The sequence below is a fragment of the Beauveria bassiana genome (genome assembly GCF_000280675.1).
Source record: "Beauveria bassiana ARSEF 2860 unplaced genomic scaffold BBA_S00013, whole genome shotgun sequence".
In the NCBI taxonomy this organism is placed as follows: domain Eukaryota; kingdom Fungi; phylum Ascomycota; class Sordariomycetes; order Hypocreales; family Cordycipitaceae; genus Beauveria; species Beauveria bassiana.
This window is the reverse complement of record NW_007930848.1, coordinates 675,103-702,962: the sequence shown is the minus strand read 5'-3', so window position 1 is coordinate 702,962 and position 27,860 is coordinate 675,103. Positions and strand designations below refer to the sequence as shown.

General features: G+C 53.8%; 7 protein-coding genes across 7 annotated transcripts; 6 read left to right on the top strand and 1 right to left on the bottom strand.

Moving 5' to 3' along the window:
* Positions 1–1,294: 1,294 nt before the first annotated feature.
* On the top strand, positions 1,295–3,462 carry BBA_05334 (fungal specific transcription factor; the record flags this gene model as incomplete). The annotated part of the gene is made up of 2 exons (XM_008600431.1): positions 1,295–2,339; positions 2,402–3,462. 2 exons carry the CDS (start codon positions 1,295–1,297, stop codon positions 3,460–3,462), a joined length of 2,106 nt encoding a protein of 701 aa, XP_008598653.1.
* Positions 3,463–3,808: 346 nt separating this feature from the next.
* On the top strand, positions 3,809–5,127 carry BBA_05333 (zinc finger, FYVE domain containing protein; the record flags this gene model as incomplete). Its single annotated transcript, XM_008600430.1, has 2 exons — positions 3,809–3,897; positions 3,975–5,127. 2 exons carry the CDS (start codon positions 3,809–3,811, stop codon positions 5,125–5,127), a joined length of 1,242 nt encoding a protein of 413 aa, XP_008598652.1.
* A 147-nt stretch (positions 5,128–5,274) lies between these two features.
* Positions 5,275–5,974, bottom strand: BBA_05332 (FAS1 domain-containing protein; the record flags this gene model as incomplete). Its single annotated transcript, XM_008600429.1, has 2 exons — positions 5,275–5,307; positions 5,372–5,974. 2 exons carry the CDS (start codon positions 5,972–5,974, stop codon positions 5,275–5,277), a joined length of 636 nt encoding a protein of 211 aa, XP_008598651.1.
* A 2,254-nt stretch (positions 5,975–8,228) lies between these two features.
* On the top strand, positions 8,229–10,401 carry BBA_05331 (flavocytochrome c; the record flags this gene model as incomplete). The annotated part of the gene is made up of 4 exons (XM_008600428.1): positions 8,229–8,262; positions 8,404–8,472; positions 8,539–8,776; positions 8,856–10,401. The coding sequence occupies 4 exons, from the start codon at positions 8,229–8,231 to the stop codon at positions 10,399–10,401; spliced, it is 1,887 nt and encodes a 628-aa protein (XP_008598650.1).
* A 4,013-nt stretch (positions 10,402–14,414) lies between these two features.
* Positions 14,415–16,411, top strand: BBA_05330 (hexose transporter; the record flags this gene model as incomplete). Its single annotated transcript, XM_008600427.1, has 3 exons — positions 14,415–14,530; positions 14,766–15,038; positions 15,091–16,411. 3 exons carry the CDS (start codon positions 14,415–14,417, stop codon positions 16,409–16,411), a joined length of 1,710 nt encoding a protein of 569 aa, XP_008598649.1.
* Positions 16,412–17,891: 1,480 nt separating this feature from the next.
* BBA_05329 (MBOAT family protein) lies at positions 17,892–20,867 on the top strand (the record flags this gene model as incomplete). Its single annotated transcript, XM_008600426.1, has 4 exons — positions 17,892–18,153; positions 18,216–18,847; positions 18,906–19,767; positions 20,035–20,867. The coding sequence occupies 4 exons, from the start codon at positions 17,892–17,894 to the stop codon at positions 20,865–20,867; spliced, it is 2,589 nt and encodes an 862-aa protein (XP_008598648.1).
* Positions 20,868–25,348: 4,481 nt separating this feature from the next.
* Positions 25,349–27,801, top strand: BBA_05328 (uncharacterized protein; the record flags this gene model as incomplete). The annotated part of the gene is made up of 3 exons (XM_008600425.1): positions 25,349–25,514; positions 25,653–26,608; positions 26,665–27,801. 3 exons carry the CDS (start codon positions 25,349–25,351, stop codon positions 27,799–27,801), a joined length of 2,259 nt encoding a protein of 752 aa, XP_008598647.1.
* Between the last annotated feature and the right edge of the window lie 59 nt (positions 27,802–27,860).

Here is a 27,860-nt window from a genome sequence, read left to right as displayed (position 1 = left end):
TTCGCGCCGTAGTCATTTAAGTAATAGTTCTATTTACGTGCCATCACAGTCACAGTCACACAAAAACCTGCCACCTCTTGTGCAATTCTCTGCGCCATGTTCTGGTACAACACGCCTATAACGGCGCATTGCAAGAATGCAGTGACGGTTTTGCCCTTGTGGATAAACCGACGCCGCGGACACATTCGCTAAATAGTTGAAAGTGACTAATAAATAGCCCAAGTTGCCCAACATCGGAAGATGAATGCTACGAGGGCCGGCTTCAGTCTCGCCCCTTGGGGGCTTGGAGCAAAACAATGGCGAAGGCTGCCAAGCATCCAAGCTCCCAAATTCCGCCCCTGTGGGAGTACAGACAGAGTAGCCTCTTGATCTTCCGCGGCCCGAGCACCATCCATGACGCCCGCGGTTAGTTGATCTCAAACAAGATTTGTATTTTTTTATTTTTACACAATTTTAAAAAGTGCCAAAGACGTCTTGGTTACGCCGAAAATGTTGATCGTCAACGACCATGTTGCATTCGTCAACACTGTAGCCGAGGTTCATCTCCACCCCGGAAAGTAGATTCGTAGGGAAATAATGAGACATATCGCCCTGTCAAATCGGAGATAAAAAAACTCAAATCCAACCTCCCGGGACAGCCATGCAGTTGCCGCTTTGCCCCGGCTGCAACAGGTGACTACCAGTATGCAAGTCCCTGTGGCTGCGCCTCTTTTCAGCTGGGGCTGTGCAGGCGAGTGGCGCCGTCAGCCTCGCATCGCGACATAACCAGCAAGCAATTGCCGATTTATTAATTGAAAAGACATTCAAGATATGCTCAACTGATCGCCACAGGAAATCATTCAGTTGATCGGCAGTCTAAATGATGCAAAACAAAGAGTGTCCGACTTCCGTTGTGAAGGACCTGCACACGCCAGTGCCGAACAATCAGCAACATCTCAGACGCGATACCGAGTACATGAAAGGGACTTGGAAGTCGAGTTGGATCTGCTGCATTTATCGTAGAAGTAATCAGGTTCTGGAGAATAAACTGCGGCTTATAATCCGGTGATTTTGTTCAAATAAAAAAAAAACCACCGTGGTTGTCACCAATACTGCACAAAAATGTTGTTTGTAAGCCGATTTCAGCACCACTTCTAGCCCCGGCCTGGCGCCAGGTACAGCAGACAACTCACCGTCGCCACTTTAGCGAAAACTCGTGGCATCTCGGCGCTTCCAATTCTTCTTGCGCCCCTCTCACGGACGCAGCCGTCGCTAGTCCTGACAGTCAACGCGTTTTCTTCTCCGCTGACAAGGCATGCTGTCCCCGCGTTCGCACGCACCCTCGGTCCCGCGCCGACGCAACGGACGCCCACAGGCGTGCGAGCCATGCCGCCGCCGCAAGGTCGGTTGCGACCACCAGCTGCCCGCGTGCGCGCGCTGCCAAAAGGGCCGGATCGAGCACAGGTGCGTCTACCTCGTCGCCGACAGGGACCCCCTGCTTCTGTCGACCTCCCCGCGCAGCAGCCGCGAGCACACGTTCACGCTGCCGTCGTCGCCGGAACGGCGGCCTGCACGCCGGCCGCGCGTCGCCAGTCCCGGGGTTGCGCCGCCGGTGCCCCGGAAACAGCACCACGCGTCTGGAAGCGCCCGCCCCCCGGACAGCAGCGTCCGGTACGAGGCGCTGGGGTACATGGGCGCGACGAGCTTCTCCACCGATCTGGAGGAAGCGCAGCGCCGCCTCATGTCCATGCCCGGCGCCGCCGAGGGCCACATCAGTTCGGCGCAGCAGCCGCGAGACGCGCCCTCGTTTTCGCTGCGCGATTTTGACCCGCCAGCCGCAGCCATCAATGTGATTCGCAATATCCCTGACCGCGCGTCCAGCTACTATCTGTTTGAGACGTATCGCAACATCCACGACGCTTGGTGCCGGCTTGCCGCAAGGTGGTTGCTGCATTCGCTATGGGATACATTTGGTGACATTCTAGAAGGAGACAGAAGCGACGAGTCGCTCTCTGTCATGGCGAAGAAGCTCTGCCTGAATACTGCATCAGTCTTGCGAGAGGATCACACGAATCCAAAGGAGTGGTTCAAGGAGTTTTCTGGCCAGAATATGCGATGGGAGTGCATCGGTATTCTCTATGCCTATTGGAGTTCCGGGCTACTTAGCCTGCCGCGAGAGACGTTCAAAGGTAGCTGCAAAGCGCTCCATGACATGGATAGAAGGACGGCCCTTGACTTTTACAAGGATTTGGTCGCGGATTGCGCCAATCTTTGCTGGAATGCTGGCAATGGAAACACGCTTCTCTGTTTTCTATTATTCGAGAGGAGCCTATTGCAATCCAACATCAGCGGCGATGGCGGTACGTAGTCTTTCTCTAACCCTGCCCAACCACGAAGCAACATGCTAACTCTTGTTTTCAAGACCTCCGCCACTTTCGGCTACACGGAGATCTCATCGCACTAACTACCTACTTGGGCCTGCACACGTCCAGCGCCGCGTTTGGCGATCGCTCGGTATCCGTGCAAATCAGGCGGCGGCTCTTTGCCGGCATCTTCAACATTGACAAGCTCATCGCCATCTTCACCGGCCGCCCGCCGCTGCTCACCCGCCGATTCATCTCCGAATCAGAGCCGCTCGACATTTCCGACGAAGAGCTGCTGCAGGTACCGCCCGGCCCCGGCGCGGCATACGCCGGAATCGACAGCGCGGGATGGAGCCTGGGCAACAAGATTCTGCCCGTCTCGCCGCTGCGGGCCCGCACAATGATGGCCTACACGCGCGACTCGATCCTGGAGATTGCGCTCCGGAACAACAACAAGCTCATGGCCTGCGAGGATGCGCTGCTCGAGCTCAGGCAGCAGGCCACCAGCATGTACGACGGCTTCCCCTCGATCCTCAAGCACGCGGCCGACGACTTGCAGAACCCGGACCTGGACCACGTCCAGGTCTACACGCGCCTGCACATTACGCTCGAGCACCTGCACAACGTCTTCTTCATCGAGCGCCTGCTCTCCAAGCTGCGAGAGGGCGTCACGGCCGAGCTCGTGCGCATCAGCCTCGAAATCATTGAGCTGTCGCTGATCCCCTTTACGAACCGGCAGCTGACGACGGGCGTCATGTGCGACATTGACTGGCTGCTCATGGCGTACGGGGCCCCGGCCGGCGGCGTCCTGTGCATGGAGCTGCTCCGGCCCGCCGCCGCGTCGTCCGGCGCCGCCGGCGTCAAGAAGTCAACCATGATCCGGTCGCTGAGCATGCTGGTCGGGTGCCTCCACGCCGTGCCGTCCGACGCGCCCAACTATGGCGTCAGCGCGACGCTCAAGAAGATTATCGAACAGGTGCTGGACCGCGTGCTGGACCCGCCAGCGGAGACGACGGGCCAGGAGTTTTCCGTGCAGGGCTGGGAGACTGATTTTCTCGTTGACGCTGCGGATCTGTTCACTTCGGATCTGCTAGATACGTTTGACTGGTTTCGACCATAAAAGAATTTGAATCAAACATGATGGGCAGGGCCCGGCACACTACGTCGTACGCTACATATAAAGTCTAGACATGGGATACTGCCAACTATTTACATATTTAATATAATAGAACACTCTCAACATGAGACCATCTCCAGCCTTAAGAAAAATGACAAGAGAAGTCTTGTAGTATAACATATAAGCGCGTGATGCTCAGCCAAGATGCTGCCCCACCTCGACCTCGACTACCTCGCCACAAACAGGTGCGCAAATGCTCAAGCATCACCTACACACGCCACGCAACATCTCTCTGCACCTTTTCATAGGCTCCTTCTAGATCTGTATATACAATAATCGGCGCATCGGCATGGTCAACGACGTCGACAAGAGCTTGCTAGATCGTCTACAGGCACTGAGGGGAGGCCCAGCCGGCGGTCAACCATCGCAAGCGCCTCAGTGAGTACCGGCAGCAACGGGTCGCATTTGACTTTTAGAGATGATGGGGCATTTACTGACGTGGGCCGCGACGAAAGGAACATCAAAGTAGATGTTATTGAGAGGGCCAAGACACCGTCCAGAGAGGATGCGCTGACGGCGCGGCTCAGGTCCCTGCGCGAAGGCTCAGCGACGCCTGAGCCGGAGCGGCAACGCGCATCACCAAACCCTGCTGCTGCTGCTGCTGCTGCTGCTGCTGCTGCTGCTGCTGCTGCTGCTGCTGCTGCTGCTCCTCAACCAGCACCCACCATCTCGGAAAAGCAGAATTCCACCACGCTACCAGCTGCTTCATCCAACAAAAAGTACCAAGAGGAGGAGGAGGAGGAGGTTTTCGAGCATGTATTCGAGACCGACGACGATACCCTGCAGGAGCTCTTGGCAGACGTCACGCCAGACGAGGACCCGGGCGGCGGCGTCTCGGGCGCGCATGAGCCGAGCGACGAGCAGGTCCGGGCACTTTTGGAAAAGCTCGCCGACGACATCCCCAAAGACTTGTCCGACCCGCAGCCCACGCACGACCATGAGCTGGACTCGGACAATGACGGCTCGGACAGCGAGGCCATGAGGCGCCAGGTCAAGGATGTCGTGGAGCGGTATCAAGACGAGGCAGAGATGGAGGAGGAGGAGGAGGAGACACAGAGCAAGCGCCAGGAATCAAAAGACGATGACGACGACGACGATTTTCAAGATCCTCACGATGAAGCGGCGGCGCACAACGCCGACCTGCCGTCCGTTCCCTCGGACCTACAGGACCCTCTCCCGTCCTCCTCCGCGCGGAGCGAGAGCAAGCCCGGCCTCGACGATATTACTGCACGGTTAGCCGCGCTCCGCGCTCCGAGCCACAACACCGACGGCGGTGGCGACGACGACGACGACGATGATGACGCCTCCCCAGACTCGTTGAGCTTGCCATCGGTGCCGACGTCGCGCCCGTCCGTCCAGCCCGTGTCGCGGCTACAAACGCGGACGGGGTACACCGACGACGACGCGGACAGCTGGTGCACCGTGTGCTTGGCGGACGCCACGCTGCGGTGCCTGGGCTGCGACGACGACGTGTACTGCGCGCGGTGCTGGCACGAGATGCACGTCGGCCCGGCGGCGGCGTTTGACGACCGCAGCCACCGCGCCGTGCAGTTTACAAGGGATAGAAAGAAAAAGGAGGCGCCGAAAAAGGTGGCCCTAGGGGCATAGCATGTATAAAGCAGCATTACGCTAAAGTAGACAGAGCGTCTTCATTCTTAGGACTCGTGTACAAAATACCTTTTACCAATATGCTCAGTCGTTCATCATTATCACGTCCAGCTCGAAACACCTGTGGTCGTCTACACCTGTATCAATTTACTGGAATTTCAAAACACCCTTGAGGATCCACTGTGGCATGGTTAGCAGAACACATCCCACCATTTATAAAGTCGCCGTGTCGCTTCGAGCTTACAATCTGGCCGTTGCCAACCTCAATCGCCACCTTGTCCACCTCGACCTTGTCCGGCATCACCACGCGCGTCCCATTCTCGCTCTCCTCCCACCAAACTTCCCTTCCGGCCATTGTCTTTGCCTTTTGGCCCGCCTCCCACGGACTCTCCGTCACGAGATGGGCCTCGACGAAGCGGCCGAGGTTGGCGTCGGCCCGGGCCTTGCCGTCATCACCTTCATACGCGTTGGCGCCCAGCTCGCCCAGCTCGCGCTCGTCCTCCCAGGGTTTTCGGGGCAAGGCGTCGACGGCCGAGTTGAGGGGCGCGAGAACCGTCGTCTTGTCGGCGTCGCTGCCGAGGCGCTCCTCGCTCGCCTCGTGCTGCCGCGCAAACGACGAGAAGCTGCCGACGGCGCGCTGGGAGCCGAGCGTGTCGCTGAGGCGCACGGCGAGCTGCACAGGGTGGTCGTTGGCGGTGGTGGTGCCGGGCATGGTGGCGAGATGGTTTTGCGGACTGGTCCGTCGGGGAGTGGTCACGTCGTGGTTGGATCGGGGGCTGCTGCGCAGGGCGGCAACGGTAGGCAGCAGTATGAGACAGCTGGATAGCGCAATGACGGGGCGGCGCATCACCGACTTTTACTGAGGTGCTTCACTGAGGCTGAGCAGAGTAGATGACGGATTTCGAATACGGGCATTGACGAATGTCAAATGTATTGAAGTATATGATGGCTAATCTCGGAGCAGGAGCATCTGGTGTCGCGCCAGGACAAGCAGACGTCACTGGCGACGAATCGGGCATGGGCCGCCGAGACTTCCCCGCGCGAGCACCGCTGGTGGGCTGGCCCGGTTATCTGCCTTGAATCATGGCCAAGTCAAGAGGGCGTTCATTTGGTCGGCGGTATCAAACGGCGTCAATGAGATCCTGTAAAATTGAGTAACATAATGTTCTATATATTTGGTATGGAAAAAAAGTGTACCAGTATGTCGACAACGGTCAAGCTCACTGCACATTCTGGAGCTGTGTGGTGGCCGGGTTCGGTGTTTTCGCATGGCAGGTTAGAAGCCGAACCACATGCTAACTGCCTGAACAGCGTTAAGGCACAGGGACCACTGCCCACTGCAACAACACAAAAAGATCACGAATGTTAGGTGCGCGTTATAGGGGACGCTGCGTATATATGCACCCACGGCGCCTGGGGCCCCATGGAAATCGCAATAACAATGCCACCTCGGGAATTCAACTCCAGACTTTGAGTCGGCACCATCAGTCGCGAATCGGCATCCCCAAAAAGTTATTTTGGGTTAGTTACCCCAAAGGCTGCTTAGACTTTCACGTGCGAGAGTGGTGCTCGCCAATCATGCTAGAGGTATTTGTTAGACCATGCAGTTCGCCACTGAAATTTGTAAGAAATGCCAGTCATCTGACGGCCCCTCAAGGGTGTTTCTCCTCCAGTGCGCCCCCGGAGTGTGGGGAACGAACCTTCACGTCTCCGTGGGGCAACATTTGGAGGAATTCACATGCAAATCGCGTCCGTCACCAGACCATTTGGCATCGTTTTTGGGGGTTGTGTTAGTGCCTACAGGCGGAGTTCTGGCATGTGGGAATTGGCAGCTTCGAAATAGTTAACGAGAGGCGATTAACTCGAGACCTGTGTATTAATTTGGAATTGCTTCGTTTGCACAAGAGTGCCATAAGGTGGTGTTGGCTGCTGTTGTGATGAGCGAAAGAGAAAGGCCGAGGCTCCGTTGTCGCCGACAGTGCCCACATATGCTTCGTGCGAGAACATCGAACATGCGCAGCGTCCGAGTATGTATCCTCCTGTCGATGTTCATGAACCTCCAAAACCATCAGAAGTGCTTCCTGGATCGGCCCGTTGTCTCGCACAAGTCCCCTTACCCCAGGGAGGTGCAAATGGGACGGCGAGGCGTCGCGCATTCGAGTAGTCTCGTTTTGCGGCAGCCATCCCGTATCAACACATGACTGCGACAGCGGACGCAAGACGTCGTTGAATTAGTGAGATGGACTTGCCTGGCGCTATGCTGAGAGTAGCAAGCGCTCCGGTGGCAAGGTCCGAAAAGGCCTGTAATTCACGGTGCTTGGGCCCTTGGGTGGCGGACGAGGCTAGGAAGTAAGCGCCGGCTACTCGGTCGGGGCATGTGGGTGCAGCGGAAGGCGAGCACAGCAGTATCGGTGCCAGGATACAATCGGAGCAAAAGATACTCAATTTTTTTGGTGGTGATGACGATGATGATGATGATGGAGATGAAAATGTCTCGATGCATTCCGTTTGTTTCTTGATTACTATATCAAGGACTCAACGCCAAAGACAGAACACGGTTGACTGAAAATGTCAGTGGCAGCTGGCAACTGAAAGCAAACAGCCGTAGTGGGGCGGGACTGGGTTGCTGGCAGCGGGCAGAGCGAACAAACGCTGGTGCTCATGGCAACTGGCGGCGCCAGGCACCTGTTTTTGGTAGTTACAGTTGGCTCCAGTTGGCTCTTTGCCCTCACGTCCCAGCGCGTGGCAGCCTTTTGCCTCTTTCTGGGGCCCCTCCCCGTCGGCCCCCAGTGACCAATGTCCCCAGTCAAATGCTCTCTGGGCTTGTTTCCCCCAAATTCAAATTGACCTCGGCTGTCCCATCGTCCTCGGCGTCCTGGCTCCACCATTCCTCTCATGGCCTCATAAACGCCCAAGTCCGAAAGCCATTTTAACCTTTGTACTTCTCCTCATTCATCCATCTTCTCTGCATCTTCTTTCATCCCTCAATTTTCCCCAACCTCATCTATCTGCGCAGGCTTCATCTACTCTCCTGCCTGCTCCTCTCTCTCGCACTTCCCTTCTCATTCCCTCTATCCCCTCACATTCATACACACAGCACAATGGCTCCCAGAGTAATTGTCGTCGGTGGTGGTCGTAAGTAGCTTCATTGTCTCGGTTCGCCATTCGCATTGCAGCTTCTGCCTTCGCGCGTCCTCGGCCGTTGCGGGCTTCTCGCCTACGCGTCTCTGCGAACCCATTTCTCGCAAACCGCATTGCTAACGCCAAACTTCTCAGTCTCTGGCTTGAGTGCCGCTCACACCATCTACCTCGCTGGTGGCAACGTCGTCGTCCTTGACAAGCAGGGTGAGTGAATCTGAACTCTTTACTCTTTAGCGCCTTCCTTGATACGCTAACCGCTCTCGACAACAGGCTTCTTCGGCGGTAACTCGACGAAGGCTACCTCTGGTATCAACGGTGCCCTGACCCGCACCCAGGTGGACCACGGTGTCGCCGACAGCGTCAAGCAGTTCTACGACGATACCCTCAAGTCTGCCCGTGATAAGGCTCGTCCTGATCTTATCAAGGTCCTTACCTACAAATCCGCTGCCGCCGTTGAGTGGCTCCAGGATGTTTTCAACCTCGATCTTACCCTCGTCTCCCGTCTCGGGTAAGTCAGCATTCTTAATTGCAAACCGCTCTGGCGGTCCCGGTTCTCCCAATGACAACCCGCTGATCTATCTACGCAGTGGTCACTCTCAGCCCCGAACCCACCGTGGCCACGATGCCAAGTTCCCCGGTATGGCCATTACCTACGCCTTGATGCAGCGCCTCGAGGAGCTTGCCGAGACCGAGCCGCACCGTGTTCAGATTATCAAGAAGGCCCGCGTCACCGGTCTCACCAAGGAGGGCAATTCCATCCTCGGTGTCTCCTACGAGTCCGATGGCCAGACCCAGACTCTCGAGGGCCCCGTCGTTCTCGCCACCGGTGGTTACGCCGCCGATTTTGGCGACGGCTCTCTGCTCAAGAAGCATCGTCCCGATACCTATGGCCTTCCCACCACCAACGGCACCCACGCCACCGGTGACGGCCAGAAGATGGTCATGGAGATTGGCGGCAACGCCATTGACATGGACAAGGTCCAGGTTCACCCTACTGGTCTCGTCGACCCCAAGGACCCCGGCTCCAAGTGGAAATTCCTTGCTGCCGAGGCTCTCCGTGGTGAGGGTGGCCTTCTTCTCAACGCTGATGGTGACCGCTTCTGCGACGAGCTCGGACACCGTGATTACGTCTCCGGCATGATGTGGAAGGAGAAGGACAAGGGCAAGTTCCCTATCCGCCTCGTCCTCAACTCCAAGGCTTCCACCGTTCTTGATTTCCACACCCGCCACTACTCTGGCCGTGGTCTCATGAAGAAGATTTCCGGTGAGGAGCTTGCCAAGGAGATTGGCTGCACTCCCGACCACCTCCAGAGCACCTTCAAGGCCTACAACGCTATTGCTGAAGGCAAGGAGAAGGACCCTTGGGGCAAGAAGTTCTTCCACAACCTGCCCCTTGATATTAACGACACCTTCCACGTTGCTGTCATGGAGCCCGTTCTCCATTTCACCATGGGTGGTATCGAGATCAACGACAAGGCTCAGGTCCTCAACCAGGACAAGAAGCCTTTCGATGGCCTGTTCGCCTGTGGTGAGTTGGCTGGTGGTGTTCACGGTGCCAACCGTCTCGGTGGCTCTTCTCTCCTTGGTTGTGTCGTCTACGGCCGTGTTGCTGGTGACACTGCCAGCAACTACCTCTTCCAGAAGGCCCTCAGTGGCACCGGCTCTGGTGCCGCCCGTATCGGCCAGATTTCCCTGCACCTCGACCCCTCTGCTCCCGGTAGACTGACCGTTGAGTGGGCCAACGGTGGCGCCGCTGCTGGCGGCTCTGCCCCTGCTCAGATTGCCGAAGCACCCGCTGCTGGCGACAACGCCGCCGCCGCCGGTCCCACTCCCGCCGGTGCCACCAAGGTTGAGGCCAAGCCTTTTGCCATTCCCGAGAAGGAGTACAGCATGGAGGAGGTTGCCAAGCACAACACCAAGGAGGACCTCTGGGTCGTTGTCAAGGGTGTTGTCATGGATCTCTCCAACTGGCTCGATGACCACCCTGGCGGCCCCCAGGCCATCATGAACTTCATGGGCCGCGACGCCACCGAGGAGTTCGAGATGCTGCACGACGACGAAGTCATTCCCAAGTATGCCCCTAACCAGGTCATTGGCCGTGTCAAGGGCCAGGAGCCCAGCCTTGAGCTATAAACGGCTGTTTTCAAACCCCCGAAAAATAAAAAGAAAACGGTCGTATAGTATTATGTTACGGATTGATGGGATATAGATTTCGATGCGGATTAAAAGAATTCCCCACACATGTATCAGCCCAAACGGAGATGACCTGAGGGGCAATTTGGCGCTTGGGACTTGTTTGGTCATGTTACCTTCATATTTTTGTATTTTGGATTATTCCCTATGTATTTTCGACGTTGTACAGATAGCAATGCATGCATATGAAAGAACTCAAGAAGTCGCCCAGATCTCGGTAAATATCACCGTCGTGAGTCCACAGCTGTGAAGGCAAGCCACATGTACGTGTGAAGATAGATCTTCGAGGTCCGACAGTCAACAGCCATCATCACGGACAAAATTGGCATCTGCCGACCTCGTGCTCCCCATGTCAACTGCTGCCAAGTTTTCCGATTCTTCTTAGCAAAGCATATAATTAGACACGCAAAACACATACTTCATTTTACATTTATTGTTCAAGTCGCCTGCAACGAGCCAAACCCCATTCCTTCTTATTCCTCCTTTCCCTGCAGAGTAGAGCGGCAGCGGCTTACATGCCAACGAAGGCGAGACACACAAAAGGCCTATTCTGGCCAATGGTGGATTTGGGAACAGTCAGCGATTCGAAGCTTCCAATATCCTTCCCTTGCAACTTAATCGCAAGATCTCGTGGACTGGGTATGCTCAAAGACTCCGCTTTGTAAAGAAATTCGCATATCGGAGCCTGATTTAGCACATTGTATCTAGCTAGGTTCAAACAAGAATCCTCTGAAAGGGGCGAATTTCATCGGTATTCGTAGCAGGCTAGCATGAATGGCCGAAATTTCTCGAGAACGCACAATATTTGCAATGGTAAACCAGCCTGCTTCGGAAAGATGCTCTACGCAGTACTAAGAAGTCATATCAACAACGAGTGCCTGCGAAGAGGTTGGCCACACAAAGAGACGCCATTCTCTGCTCGATGTCCTGCTCGATGTCGGAAATGAAACAGCCATTGACCGGTGAATCGCTAGGCAGTCTCCGCCGGGCAAGCATATATACATGCTTTGTGCCTCCTCGAGTCTCCGCCACTTACTAATAAGGTTTGAGCTCCTCGACGCCTCAACAGCCACTCGCCGCAGGTCTTATCCTACAAGGCTATGAGCACCGGCAAATTGGAAGAATTGGGTCTAGCGGAGCAGCACATGGTCAAGGTCCAAAGGAGCACAAGCACCCTGTGGCGCCGTGGCCTCATCATACGGTCGCACTATGGCCCGGTGTTCGCTCTACGTGATGCATGTCGGTAAATTTCCAAAGTAGGTAGTGTGCAGGAAAGTCTGATCACCTCAACTTGCTCCGGGCCATGTGTCGCTGTATGGGAGCACTATGACTCATGTAGAGGTTGGAAGTCATGTCGTCGCTTTATGGTTCCGAACAAGTGAAAACGTTTATCGGTCACAGAAACCCTGGGTAACAAGTGCTAACCATATACATCAGGCCCGTTCCATCGAGGAATTAGCAAATGAGGAAAAAGGAATACACAGAATGCAAAGAAACAAAAAGAAAGTATGGGAAAGAGGATTCAAACGAAACAGAGGTAAGACGACGGTCTGGTGCAGGGCAGCGTGCTATCGGGACGGTGGCGTTGGGCAGACATGTGCCTGGCTGGAATGCTGCGTACAGGTTGAGTGGTCGCCAGGTTCGAGACAATCGAGAGAAACTAGCGCCAACGAGCCGAGGGTAGGGAGTCCTGTCCGACAAGAGGCCAAGGCCAGAGCCAGCTGAGAAAGGCATGGACGAATTCCAGTGCTGTTACGCCTTTGTTTCGCCCAATGTCTTAATGGATTATGAGTTGACAATTTGCTTAGATACAGTGTCAGCGTCTGCTGTAACAACTTGGCCAGCATTATGGAAGCAACCAGTTCCTTTTCCAGCAAGCCATCTCGTAAAAGGGTGGAGAGAAGGAACTGGACGGCGATTGAGTTGTGACGGGAGAGGCAGCTTGCAGCAAAATGGTTTCCAACCCGCTAAACCGTCGGGGGCTTGGCTTGCGGAAGACGAGGCGTCGTGGTGTTGCCATAATTCGCTGGCTGATGTATGCTAGCACGAGACCCTCCGCCACCAAGAATCAGAAACAACAAGCCGGCGCAGTCAGCTTCGGCACGAGATCTGGCAATTTGGTTTCTGGTGAAAAGTACTGGTAAGTATTGACTGTGACACAAGGGATGGCGGGTAAAGTGAGACGGGCGGGATGGGATGGTGTTGAAGCGTTGAAGCAGTGATCCGAGTCGAGCAAGCTAGTGTCTTTAGCAAAGGGAGGAGCGGACTGGTTGCCGGCGGTTTGTCAGCAGAGGGAACCAGGAAATCAGGTGGCTAATAAGAACGCATGGCTGGGCAGCATGCATCAACAGTGGTGCCAGTAATTCGTGAGAGTGTGTGGTTGAGGCTATTTAGACTGCAACAGCAGGCTCTGATGATGCTTCACCGAGGAGTAATTATCATATCGTACCGAATGATATGGGTTCAAGACGAACGATCGATCTCTGTGGGTTAGCAGAAGTGGGAAGATGGTTGCCATCTGGGTTAGCGACTAAAATGTCACGACATGGGCGGTTGGGAGGGTGTTGGGCGAAAGAGCGAGCGTGATGTGGGCAAGTGGAGAAGAGGAGAGTACCTACCTAGGTTTGCTAGGGTGCTAGGGAAGGCCAGCAAGCCAGTTAGTCCGTGGCGGCCACACTCTGCGCTCGGATTAATGGCGACTTCCACGGCGGTGAGCGGGTAGGGACAGGTCAGTGCAGATGACGGGAATATGGGAAACGGAAAGGTGCATGAATGAAAGGAACACCTCTTGCTTTTAAAGGTTCGTTCTGAGCTAGATAATAGATCAAGTAACGTACATACTCGTTAACTCGCTAGCCGCAAAAGCCAGCTTGGTGCGGCCGTTGAAGAGTCAATAATTGCAAGTCTGGGGAAGCGGGGGCAGAAACAGACTGCTTCCAGGTAAGGTGCTGGCCAAGGGAAGTGGGGCTCTGCCAGACGGGGGCCAGACCCCTGTAGTGGCTGCTGCAAATAAATGTCCAACGCTGAAGCCGCCTTATGCAAGTGCTCAATACTTGATCAAGGCCCCGCCTCATTCGTGGCTGATGCATCATTCAGCCAATCCTTAGATTACTCGCCAAATAATGTCCAATCAGATATGGCCGTCACTCTCCTAACCCCGGCCCCTTTCCGCCACTCCGTTCGTAGCTTGTACTTACTCGTACACCTTGCCTGGCTTTCTGCTCACTGGGACAGTGAATATGTCCTGGTAAAGGTGAACCTTTTCCTGGTCAGTGGTAGATGACTGAGTGAAAATTAACAAGACTGTTGCCTGATCCGTCCAAGACTTCCAAGAACCCCTCAAGGCGACTTCTGGTTCGCCAAGCGTCAGCCAGCCCACTCCCTTTTTCTTTGTGGGTGCCCTCGGAGCGCTGTCGTCTAGATTCCACCAGACCATTTCAGGCCCCCTCCCAGGCAGTGCGCCGCCCAGCAGACCCCTCCAGACCAACCCCTACCCGCTGTAACGGCCTGCTCCCTCGTCGTCCTTTTCTTCCACAACTCTCTCTCCTCACCATCTTCACTCCACATTTAACTTGCCATCCTCACCCAACGCTACCAAATCTCACCTCTGCTCGCCCACCCGACCCTTCTCTACTCGAGTCCTTCGCCCTTCCGTCGACATTCCTTGCCGCATTGCTGCTTAATCCGATTAATAGCGCTTTTTTTTCTAGTTCCATCCGATCATCATTGCCAAGTCGCTACAGTCTCGCGACTCCCGCCCACTGAGGAAAATCGCCCCATCTTAACCACCAACCGTTGGCTGCACTCAACCCTCTAGTCAATTGTACCAACAAAACCCTGCGACCCTTGCTTCGACGACGGCGGCCTTTGGCAACATTCTCTTCACCCCCAAATCAAGCGCGAACGATCGCCGCCAACAGCTACAGTGGATTGATTCATCACAACCCGACGCCATGGCGATTGCCATGCGCTGGCAGAAGCCTGACAATGTCGCTGGCTCGTCAGCCCCAGCCATTATGGTTGGCCTATTCGTCGCGTCTGGTGGTCTCTTGTTTGGTTATGATACTGGGTAAGCTTCGAATCTGGCCCTGTTCGCAACCCACGCCTCTCTCGATATGGTTCTCGCACCCGGAGACTCAAGATGCGACGTCACATGCATATCTGACGACTGTCGTTATCTGGCAATGTCACGCCTCGATATATTCGCTCAGAGACTCAAAAGAGAGCACAATACTACCTTGCTTTTCAGCCTCACCAATGCCGTACCGCGTTGCACTTGCTTCGAATACTGATTTGCTCTGTAGTGCAATCAACGGCATCCTCGCCATGGACGAGTTCAAAAAACAGTTTTCTACGAATTGCAGCGACGCCGGCGTCAATACCAATCTCTGCCCAAAAGACTCGTCGATAATTGTTGCCATTCTTAGCGCTGGAACTGTTCTCGGCGCTCTGATTGCCGCCCCATTTGGGGACTTTTTGGGACGTCGCAAATCTCTCCTTCTTGGCGTTGCACTCTTTTGCATTGGTGCGATTTGCCAAGTCTGCGCTGAAGACATCCCTCTGCTTCTTGTTGGGCGGTATGTTCGCACCTCTATCTGTACATTGCTTCTGATGTTAATGACTTTCTAGATTTCTTGCTGGTGTCGGCGTTGGTGCAGTCTCTGTACTTGTTCCCATGTACCAATCCGAGATGGCTCCAAAATGGATTCGTGGTACTCTTGTATGCGCATATCAACTCTCCATCACAATCGGCTTATTGGGGGCTTCAATTATCAACATCATAACCTCACGGATTCCCAACTCAGCGTCATATCGCATCCCTCTCGGACTACAGATAGTACCCGCTCTCATCATCACCGCGGGCCTACTTATCCTTCCCGAGACCCCGCGATTCCTCGTCAAAAAGGGTCGTAATGAGGAGGCGGGCATATCGCTCAGTCGCTTACGTCGGCTAGATATTACTCACCCTGCTCTCATTGAGGAGCTGCACGAAATCATTGCCAACCATCAGTACGAGCTGACGCTGGGTGACGCCTCGTGGAAGGAAATCTTTGTCGGCACGCCTCATCTGGCACGTCGCACTTTTACCGGCTGTGGCTTGCAAATGCTCCAGCAACTGTCCGGCATCAATTTCATCATGTACTTTAGCACAACCTTTTTCGGTGGTGCGGGCATTGACAGCCCCTACACTAAATCCCTCATCATACAAATCATCAATGTCATCTCGACCATCCCCGGCCTCATTGTCATTGAGTCGTGGGGTCGACGCAGGCTGCTGATGGCTGGTGCCATCGGCATGGCCGCTTGCCAGCTTATTATCGCATCTTTTTTTACGGCGTCTGGCAAGGACCTGAGGACTGCACAGCAAACTATCCTCATGGTATTTTGCTCTCTCAACATATTCTTCTTTGCTTCGTCGTGGGGTCCCGTGGTCTGGGTCGTCACCTCGGAAATCTACCCTCTCAAGATTCGAGCCAAGGCCATGTCCATCTCTACCGCTTCAAACTGGCTACTCAACTTCGGTATTGCCTACAGCATACCATTCATGGTGGACGTTGGTCCTGGTAATGCTGGTTTCGGCCCCAAAATTTTCTTCATATGGGGTGCCTTTTGCGTCATTGCCGTCCTGTTTGTTTGGTGTATGGTGTATGAGACCAGCAAGATCAGCCTTGAGCAGATTGATGAAATGTATGAGCGAGTGAACCACGCCTGGGAGAGTAAGAGATTCGAGCCAAGCTGGAGCTTTCAGCAGATTGTGGACGAAGGCTGGTCCCCAAGCGCCATTCCTCCCCCAGGACATGAGCTCCATACGACCCCGTCACAAACGAGCGCCGAGACCACACTCAACGATTCGGGGTCCACGACCACTACCCACGAAACTGGTCACTCGACAGACGAAGACAAGGCCGTGGCACCACCAACCATGGCCAACGTCGACTTCAGCTACTAAACATTTATACCCCCAATTTGATTGGCGCTCTTGACTTGGTTTATCTGAGCTCCTCTTCCTTTTTTGTCTCTATCATTTTGCCACTACTTGTTTCGTCAACCTATTTATACGTCCTCATATCATGGATTAACAGCGTGGAGTTATGATGCTTCGGAGTTTGCTGGAACTCAGTTTTTGTCTTTGCGCGCTCACGGGGAAATCTTTGCATTGACTTTATCCGGCAAGGTCATTTCATTAGGATATGCGACTATTACAGGTTCCGCTGCGAGCGGTAGCTATTACCTGGTTTTCTATTACACTATTACATTGGCTGCAATCTATTATGGGCATTTTCTATTCTGCCTCATTTTCCGCTAACCATCATCACGTATTTTGCAACTTGAAATGATAATCATGGCATTTATTTCGACTTAGTGGGCGCATGCATGCCACGTCGCGCCTTGGTGGGATGGTGTGTACGCGTCTTGTGACCAGCACATATGACGGACGGCTTGACCACTCGACGGCTCTTCGGCGTAAATTGGCGAGAGGGGGCGAAGGGCGAAAGGATACCATGTCTCAAGTTGACGGAACTCGAACCGATGGCTTTGAAGGGGAAAAAACAATAAAAGTAACCGAATTTACATGACGAACGCCTTTGACGTGTGTAAAAAGACAAAAAGAAATCTCCGAGGACGGAGTCGAACCGCCGACTTTTCGATGACAATTATTCAATTACAGTCGAACGCCATGAACCAACTAGACCACTCAGAGTTGACAGCAGCGACCTTATTTTAGTACATGAGGTATTCCATACTCCACCTCCACAATACTTGGGCAAGCTACCCTAGAGCAAGGTCTATCGACCGGTTCCTTCTGGTGATCAACTCGATGCAGATGTCCTGCTGCGGATGCGCTGGTACCCTTTTGTTCTGGTTCACATCTCTGTCATTATTTGGGTATACATGCAATACGCATGTTGGTACGGGCTATGGCTGGTAGCTGGACGTGTGAGGCGCTGTTTGTAGACGCCCGTACATGTTCAACTACGGTTATGCCAGAAGCATATTACAAGCTTCGGATGACACGTTGTTTTGAGACCGACCACGAAGCTACGAGAATACCTGCTGAGACTTTATCGTGTGTCTATACATCTTGACGATGAACGTACTTTGACGAGATCAACCATCGAGTATTGACTTCTTACACCCTCAATGTACAGTGTGCACCTGTACCAATAACGCACCTCGCACAGTGCACACGCTCGTGTCGCCGTCAAATCAGGGGTCCTCCAATTCCAAGCTCGGCCGGCGGTTCCCCGCTAAGTCGGAGCTTCAGACACGTACTACAATCGGGACCTGCCACCGTCACTCCTTTTGCGTCACCGCTCGCCGCTCTTTCTTCCTTCTTTTTCGTGTCCACGATTAACAGTCGCTACCAGGATGCGATAGAGCAGCGTCTTTTTTTTCCCGCGAGAACCCCCCAAACTTAGCCGCCCACAATGGGTGTCTTTTCCTTTCTCAAGAGCGTCTACACCCTCGACACACTCGACACACGCTTCACATCGTCCTCGTCGGTGCCGTACAAAACGGTAGTTGAAGCGCGCAGCGACCCGGTTGCGCAGCGCGAAGTAACCGCTGCCAAGGCCCAGAGACGCCACGCGCAACCATCCAAGTGGCGGACGCCCGAGTTTTACCTTTACTATGTCGTCTTTGTGGTCGCGGTCCCGTACATGTTCTGGATCGCCTACGATGTCTCGAGGCGTATGTTGGCCGGTCCTGCGTGCCTGGTGTCGATTGCGCGGCTAATACTCTCTTGTTTGTAGCCTCCGACCCTAGATACCACAAATTCGAACGGTTCCTTTCCGAGGGCTGGATCCCCGGCCGCAAAATCGACGTTTCCGATGCGCAGTACCACATGTTCCGCAGCACGCTGCCGTACATGGCGGCGCTGCTGACCCTTCACCCGCTGCTGCGCCGAGTCTGGAACGCCGTCAGGCCGATTAGCAATAAGAAGCCAATCGGCGCGGCGCGCTTGGAGCAGCGAATGTCGTTTGACTATGCCTTTGCGTTTGTGTTTCTGCTCGCGTTGCACGGCGTGTCGGCATGCAAGGTCCTTGGCATCCTGTACATCAACTACCAGCTGGCGACCAAGCTCCCCCGGCGCTACGTGCCTGCCGCGACGTGGATATTCAACATCTGCACGCTCTTTGCGAATGAAACCTTTGATGGCTACCCGCTACGCAAGGCGGCGGCGATACTCTCGCCGCCGGTGCTGACAGGCGGCAGCGTTGAGGCGGTGGACTCGCCGCTGATGGAATGGGGGAGATGGCTGGATAGCTTTGGCGGCGTCGTGGCGCGGTGGGAAGTCTTGTTCAACATTACCGTGCTGCGCCTGATAAGCTTCAACTTGGACTACTACTGGAGCCGCGACAAGAACCAAGGCGACATTTTCGAGGTAAGTTTCTCCAGCATGTTCATGTCTTTTCTAGAGATTAGAGTCTAAGACGCCCAAGAAGAAGCAACTCGACCCTGCCAACTTGTCGGAAAAGGACAGAATATCGATCCCCGCCGACGTCAACGACTACTCGTTCCGCAACTACGTTGCCTACGCCATTTACGCGCCTCTCTACCTTACTGGCCCCATAATGACATTCAACGACTTCATCTCGCAAGCCAAGCATCGCCCTTTGAGCATCGAGACGCCCCGCACTGTCCGCTACGCCGTGCGCTTCCTGCTGGTGCTCCTGGCCATGGAGCTGATTCTGCACTATGACTACGTCGGCGCCATCAGCAAGGCCAGCCCCGTCTGGGCCGACTACACGGCGGCGCAGCTCAGCCTGCTGTCGTTTTTCAACCTCCACCTCATCTGGCTCAAGCTGCTGCTGCCATGGCGCCTCGCGCGCCTGTGGGCGCTCGTCGACGGCGTGGACCCTCCGGAGAACATGACGCGCTGCGTCAGCAACAACTACAGCACGCAGCAATTCTGGCGCGCCTGGCACCGTTCCTACAGCCGCTGGCTTGTCCGCTACCTGTTTGTGCCGCTTGGCGGCGCTTCGTTTCGCAACTGGCGCGCCGTTGCGCGGTCCATCATCACATACATTTGCGTGTTTACCTTTGTCGCGCTCTGGCACGACATTCAGCTGCGGCTGCTCATTTGGGGCTGGCTCATTGTTCTGTTTATGCTGCCAGAGTTTACGGCTGCGGCGCTGTTCCCCAAGAGAAAATGGGAGGGCCGCCCGACAGAGTACCGCATGCTGTGCTGTTTCGGCGCCATATTTAACGTGCTGATGATGATTACGGCGAACCTGGTGGGCTTTGCGGTAGGTCTGGATGGATTAAAAAGCATCATCACGAGCATTTTGCATGACTGGTCTGGTAAGTTCCATGGTATTTTTCCTTGTAAAAAACGCATCTAACATGGACAGGCTTCCTTTTTCTTGTAACGGCATGTTCTGCACTCTTTGTCGGCATCCAAGTCATGTTTGAAATTCGTGAATCCGAAAAGCGCCAAGGAGTAACGCTGAGATGTTGACCTTGTAGAGCACAGTCACTGGTTAACGGCATGTTTGACAAAATTTGTATATTAGAATTAGCATGGCATTGACCTGTCGTCAGTAAATGGTAAAGTACATGTAAAATCAGTACACGACAGTACATCGATGATAAACTCCGCTGCGATGTTGCGACAAAACACGCTCTTAAACAAAAGACTCTGCAGTGTGCTCTTTAGGCCTCTGCACTGTGCCAAACTCGGCGTCTTGTTCGTTCCGCGAGTGGCCTTGGCCCACAAACTTGCCCTCCATGCCGAGCTTTTGTTCCGTGACCCAGACGCGGAGGCGAATGATTGCCCACACGACGACAAAGATGATGAGGATGCCGACGGCGATGCCGACAATGTAGGCAGCGACGTAGCCGCGCCCGCCGACCTTGTCGTGGTCGAGGAAGCGGTACGTGTACCAGCCCTGGTCCGCGAGCGTCAGAAACGCGACGCAGAGGTAGCCGAGCAGGATGACGATGAGCCAGAGGGCGTGAATCCAGAGCGGCGGCGCGGCGCGGGCCAGCAGCAGCTCAAAGAGCGCGAAGAAGCTGTTGAGCGCATGCTCGCTGACGTTGCCCCAGGCGTCGTAGGCGCGGGGAAACCAGGACCCGGCAAAGAGCAGGCTCCAGTAGACAATGGTGACGAGAAAGGGCAGCGTGACGATGGAGGAGTAGAAGAGGGCGTGCAGGGCCTGGAGGGGCCGCGGGAGGCGGCCGAGGAGCGAGGAGCGGCCGCCGCTGCGAATGTAGCTCAAGGTGTGCGTGGCGGCGGCGAGCAGGTAAAAGGCGAGGCCCCAGTAGGTGAGCACGGTAAAGTAGGAAAAGGAGCGGCGCGACGCCCGGCACCCGCCGAGGTCGTCGTGGGTGCAGTTCCAGCCGAGGGTGAAGAAGAGGTCCGTAAAGGCGTACAGAGACTAAAAGAAGACGAGCAAGGTTAGCTTGGTGGAACACAGTTGGCGTTTTGGTGATGTATTATCGATGCATCGTGCAACTTTCCCCGCGATATTGCCCGAAGCGGAACGCGCAATGAAGGAAGCAGGGGAGGGGGGAGGGGGGGTTTGTATTTCGAAACATACAAAGAGAGCGCGACACGCGAAAAAGAGCCATGGCGGTAGGAGCCAAGACGTCTCATATCGATGCGATGGATCCCATAGGTCCTTGCCAAAAGTAAACGGGTTGCGAAACGTCATTGTTTCTTGTTGCCTGAAGTCGAGGGACAGGCGCTTGATTGTGTGTGTGTTGTGTGTGCGGTTTTGCTTCACAAGAGCTGAGTGGTCCTGTGCGTCGGCTACTCCCGCAGTAGTGCATGAGAAGAAGAGAGAGAATGGTCGAAAAGCTGAAGGAGAGTGCTACCACTCCTGCCGAGTTTGATACCCCAAAATGGGTTATTGGTATATAAAGTCGTTGCCTTCTTTTTCTGTCTTTTCGGGCTTGACTTTTTGAGTATTCTGGCGTCTCGAGGCGGGCAAAAAAAAAAAAAAAGAGGCCCAACGAATCTGCGCCTATCGCGCAAAAAAAAAAGAGGCTTGCGGGGCGATGGACCGAGACTAGGCCCCAGATATTAGATTGCTAGCTACCTGCCTAAGAACTAGCAGCAGAATGGGCTAGATGACCCCCAAAAGAGAGGCAGAAGCAAAAAAAACGTGGAAAAGGAAAGGAGGAAGAAAAAAAAAAAAAAAGCAAAAGATGACGCAAGTTCAAACTAGTTTTCGCTTCTCGAGTGGGGGCTGGTGCCTTGCAGGCTTGATGTCCGTGCGGTTGAATTGTTGAGACCTTTTTTTTTTTCCAATGTTCTTTTTTTGGGTTTCCCATCAATAAAATTCATAAGTTGGTTATAACAGAGCTGATATAGAATAGGTACGGAGTACACATGACCATGACACGAACGCATTGGCAGAGGCATTTGCAACGTTACCAGTAACTAATAAAACTACCAAATATCAGGGAATTGTTATATGTATCAAATGTCTCGCTCGGTTGTGCCTTGATGCCGCACGAGGTGCTCATACAGCTAAAGATGAGTAATACCTGGCTAGTCATTGAAACTTTCTGATATTGTCGTTTACAAGTACGAGCACGCGCCCAATGATGGATGGGTCTTATGGTACCTTTCTCAGCCTGCATTTGGAAACTCTAAAAAAGCGCCAGACAAAAAAAAAGCGCCCGCCGCAGTGTTTTTGACTAAGCTGCCGCTCCTGGCAATGTCCCAGATTCCCCAAAATAGACGTGCGTTGAACGCTTGAACATTGATCGTCCGCCTTTTGTCTTGGATCCCGGCCTGCAGCGAGCTATACCCTTTTTAATAATTAGCACGCCAGCGACAGCCGTTGCTGCTAATCACATGGCAGCACTAGTTGGGTAGTTTATAAATAGCTTCACCAGAGACAAGACGGGCGATTGCAATGTGCAAAACAGGTGGCAGATACAAAACATATGACGCAGTCTATGACTTTCTTGTGTGATGAAAAATTAAGCAAAATATTCATCATCATCATCATCATCATCATCATAATAATAGAAAAGTTTATATGGTTGGCGCGTATGTTTAATTGTAAGGATGGCTAGACAGGTTCCGGGCGTCGTTTCAGAAAATATGCTACTGTCGGGGACATCCGTACAAGGTCTGTGGGCTCGGGAAGATGATGCGGCATGCTCCCGTTTTTGGAAATAGACATGATTCAAGGTAAGACGTGATGAAAAACTGACATTGAGAAAGAAGAGAGAACCCCAAAAAAACGCAGTGCGCAATGAATCAAGCTTGGTAGGGTAACTGCCAGATTCTATTCGTTGGCACCCCCAGAGCAGAAGTGCAATGAGTCAGTTGATGCTACTAATCAAAGAGCAGCGTCCAAGTGATGTATCGAAAATCGCAGTCTGCTAGTTATCCGAGGCGATCGTGAGAGTGTTGCGTCAAGGCACGGGCGGTTGACTGGGCAGTGACTACTCGTCGGGATTTCGCGGCACGATATATTATCAAATTTGGATAATAATTGAAAAAAAAAAGAAAAAAAAGAAAAAACGTCGTTTGCAGCATAACAATGTGAGCCTCGTCTTTGTGCTCTGCGGATTCTAGAAAATTATCCGTATTAGATGGTACCCGGGTGTCGGCGCCGGCCATGCCCTTGACCGAGTTTCATATGGTGAAGCGGGACGATGCATCTGCGGCAGGCGCGCCGAGAGGCTCAGCGCAGAGCGTAAGACAGGGGACAAGAAAGGAAAAAAGAGAGATGAAAATAAACGAAATGTATCTATCTCATACATGTTGTCAATATCGAGAGAATTGCCCCTGAGAAGATCTGGTTATATGTTTCGGCGGGCTCTGGGGCGGTTCATCTCCCGCGGCGTGCCTGCATAATGGGCTGTTTTATAATATCATGGCAGCAAGGTACTGAGTTAATAAAGGTGCGCCGGCCCGTCTGCACCATGGGTGAAGTGCAGGCTCGATTATTGGCAGCGAACCAGTCGAACAAGTCCTGACTGGTTTTTTTGGGGAGGGGGGGGCTTATCATTACCAGCACATATGACTTGGCACCTGCGCTATGACGGGGGACTAATGAGAAATTGAAGTGGCTCGTATCTCGTGGCTCAAAGTACCTAGCCGTTTGGTGTTGGCGGGGGACGGGCAACAAAGTTTTTTTCTGCTCTTGTTAGTTGTTTCGTCTTTCGTCTTTACCTGGTATTCGTACGGGAGGATACTCTGTTGTTTATGCGCTGTCAGCGCAAAAACAAGCCGGCCAGAGACAAATGTGGTGGGCCTTTGGGGGGAACAGCTGATGGAGGAGATTCGCATAAAAGATGGCTGGATGGCACGGATGGGATTGGGTGAGAGGTAGAGATGCGCCGAGGAGTTGCGTAAAAAATACAGTCCAAATATCCGTAACTACGGATAAGTACGGATTAGCTGTGTTGTCTTGGAGTTGGAATGTTGCACCGCACTATTAATACTTGCCATTATTAGATTAAAACGCCACGAGGGTCGTCAGGGGAAAAGACGATTTTAGAAGCGAGGCTGTCTCAACTTGTTCAACTGTTTACTGGCAGTGACCGGGTACCTACCTCTATTAGTCTGTGCCAATGAGTACCTATTTTTTTTAGCGTCCGCTAGCGGATGCCGCCGAGTCCACTGTAATCCTGTTGTTTACAGCGGTTGTTTGACATGATGTCTAGCGTGTGAAATGTCTTGCCTTGCTTTGTAGAGGGAAAATATGTAAGGGAAAAGATGCTGACATGGTCTTGTCTATCTTGTTCAAGACTTAAGTCAATAAATGCACGAGGCTGCAGGATGAATCGGCCGCAGGATAACTAGGTACCTGTAGGCAGCGTGTATATCCCTTGCAGAGACTGGGCCTACTGTGCCTTTACTGTGCCTTTACTGTGCAAAACCCTGGAGCCCTGTAAAATAGGTAATTGCATGTAAAAAGCACCCCTAGCACCGCTGCATTGCACCCCCGTAGCCCGCTGAAGATTCCCAATTTAGCTCGGCTTGCCTCTAAAAACGCCCAAAGAAACTCCGCCTTTCCAACACCAACGTGTACCACGTCACTCAACATCTTGGCCCATCTTCTTCTTCATTGCCGTCAATACCAAAAAGCAATCCCTAAATGCAGACTTGATCGACTGAAGAATTGTACACGCAGCTCTTGACAAATCTTTATTATATCAACCCCGTCGTGGTAGCACTCTATATCCCTTGCTGCTGCTAATATTATTCATTTGCATGCATGCGTACACAAAGTGGTCCCCGTCCGCCTCACTCGTTGCGCCACACGGTATGACCGTCGGTACGCCGTACGATACGGTACACCCCCCCCGTCCGTCCCCTCTCCCCCGGTCCAGTCCAAGTCCAATTCATCCTGGTCTTGCAAAGCCTTTATCGTCCCTGTCCGCGTCTATTTACCAGTGCGTCGCTGGAATCTCATCTTCTTTTCCCTCTTCAATCCTCCAATCCATCTTTTCACTGCGAATACAGCTTCCCTAACGTCTTTGGCATCGTTTTCCTGTCAGCGCCTCGCCTCTTTCTACCAAAGCCCTCGCCCGCCTCGCACCCCTGCTGCCTCTGATCCGCATCGCGATTCAGGCACCGCAAACTCGCGCCGCCCGAACCCGACCGACATCTTCGCCTCTACCCAACGACCAACCCTCGCACTCTTGATAACCTCCGTCTCCCTTGTCAAACCTAAGCCACTCGCACGCTGTGATTACCCCGCATTGCATCTACCGCCACTCCTGGTTCGCACATGCAGTGCTCAGCATAACCTGAGACCGCCTACATCGATGCCTGTACGCCTGTAACATCGATACAATTCCTCCGCGGCACCTTGCTCCGGCTCTGCTTCGCACACGCAGTCCTTGCATCAGACGGGGCTGCTGCTCCCTCTTCACCCGCCCGGGCAGCACCTCGTCTTGACAGCATTCGAAAATGTCGACAGCGCAGCTACCCCCTCTGCAATTTGACGAAGGCGGTCTCCAGATCGTTCTCCTGCCCTCGCCCGACGACGGAGACGCTCGTTCTCTCAACGAGCCCTCGGCCGACAACTCTAGCCGCGACACCGATAATCACGATAAAATTGAAGACAACGGTGGTGGTAAGCTGGAGGCGAATTCTTCAGAGTCCACGCACGAACCTCTGAAAGAGACTCTGCCCTCGACTGCCTACCAACCTGCTCCACGTTCACCCCATAATCTTCACCCAGACACTGCTCAGACTGAACCTATAAATCAAGGGTCAGCCCCTCCGCAAGAAAAAGAAGTGCATCATCGTGAACCAGAGCAATACGACGAAAAGCCCCTTGAACCAGAAGCCATACACCACCAACCTCTGTCATCTTCAGAAGAGTCCGAACGAGACGTCGAGACCCCCCATCCCTGGCAGGAATCGCCCTCAACCGGAGACGACACTGCGCCGGAGCACCCGATTCCAGCATTCCAGGATGCCTTTGCCGAATCTCTGCGGGAAGTCACCGAGGGAACGGCTGCCCAGAAACCTCCACTGCAACAGCTAGACGCCAAGGCTCGCCGTGAATTACTTCTCAGCCAAGGCAAGGACGAAGAGCCTTTTGATGTCAAATGGCGATATCGACCAGGACAAACCCAGCACGAGGTCATGAAGCTAGTCGCCCAAATCTCTTTTGGCGTCTACCTCATGTTTAACGGCATGGCAAACAGCAACACTCAGGTTATCGGTATTCTCCAGGGCCACATTGACGAAATCGACGAGTTTCTCGAAGTTGCTCTTGAAGACTTGAAACAGGCGATAGAAGACTTAACAAAGCGAATTCAGCACCTCAAGCTCCCCATGGAGAACATCACAGTCTTTGAGCAACTGCTCGAAGACCGCAAATTCCGAGCCGAGATTCTCGACGGAAATGAACGGATAGATGGTATTCTCACTCGGACCAATGCGGCTATGCGGCAATGGGACGATGATATCGAAGCTGGTCTTCGAGGCAGCACAGTCTTTTCCAGCTGGCTCAATGACCAAGCTGGTGGCGACTGGCGCCATGAGCAGCCTGACCTCGTCGACGTTTACGATGCCATGAAGGGTAACACTGAAGGATGGCTCAATGCTTTTGAAGATATGAATGAGCGAGCACAAGAGATCAATGGTCTCATCATGACGCTCATGACCATTATTACAGAGATGGAGAGCAAAGCTGGCGAAGTGAGCCGAAGAACCTGGGTAAGATGCTCGCCTCGTATGTAATACAACGTGCCACCTGACTAATTCCTTTGCAGACTTCTGTCGCGCCGTTTTCTACCCCGACTGGAACAATTCACTCGTCATCAACTCACAAGACTGTCAAAGGCGCTTCTCCGTCCCCGCCACCCTCTCGCAACTCGCATGCCAAATCATCAGTCAACACCTCTCTCAATCAAGCATATAATCCGAATTCTTTGTCACTGACACCGAATGAGTCCAACCAGGGAGATGAAGAGTATGACGATGACGAGGATGACGCTTTTTTCCCACTCCCAGGCGGTTTGCCCTTGCTGCCCCCGACTACAGCGCGTCACCGTGACACTTCATCCATCTCGTCGAAGCCGCGCTCAGAGACAATTGCAGAGTCCCCCACGATTCAGCCAGCAGAGACATCGTTGGAGCGGGCAAGCAGCAATGCCGCCCGTGACGATACGTCTTTGTATATTCTCCAGCCGCGCACTTATACCCCACAGCCTCCTGCTCCAGTTCCTTCTCCCATGCTGATATCATCACCTTCGTCTGCGGAGCCTGCGCCTCTTCGCAAACGAGCCTCTCTCCGCAATCGTATCCTGAATCCTCCAACTTCAATCCAAATCCCGCCAACCTCCACTCCCGACTCTCCGCTTTATGTGCCCTCGTCATCTTTTGGGACTCCCCGGACTACCAGCTCGATGCACGACCTGCGAAACTCGGAAACTGGCTATAACCGCGCGCCGCCTCGGCCTCGCCAAGCCTCGCCCTTGGACACGCCAACCTCTGACCTGCGGACTTTTACGCCGTCGCCCTTTTCAGAGCATCAAGCCTTCCAGCCTGTCCGAGCCTCACCGCATTCACCTCTGCAGCAACGGCCACACACCGCCGCAGGATCTCAATTGCCTAGTGCCGGGCCCACGGCACACAAGCCGACACCGCTTGGCTCCATGACGAGCATGAATAATATTTCAACTACACGGCCGCCGATGGACCGGTTTAATACCTCGAGCGGCGCGTCGCACAATACCGAACGGCAGCTCAAGAAGAAGAAGAGCGCCTTTGGCTGGTTCAAAAAGGCCTTTACCATGGACGAGGAGGAGCGCGCCGCATTCGAATCCCGCAAGGCGGGGCGCCCGCCGCCACCAAATTACTACGATCCCAATACGCCTCGGTTTCTTGATGGCAGGAGAATACGCTAGAAGCTACCGAGTCTCTTGTGCTTTTTTCGAAAGAGTGTCTATTTGGCGACTATTGTACA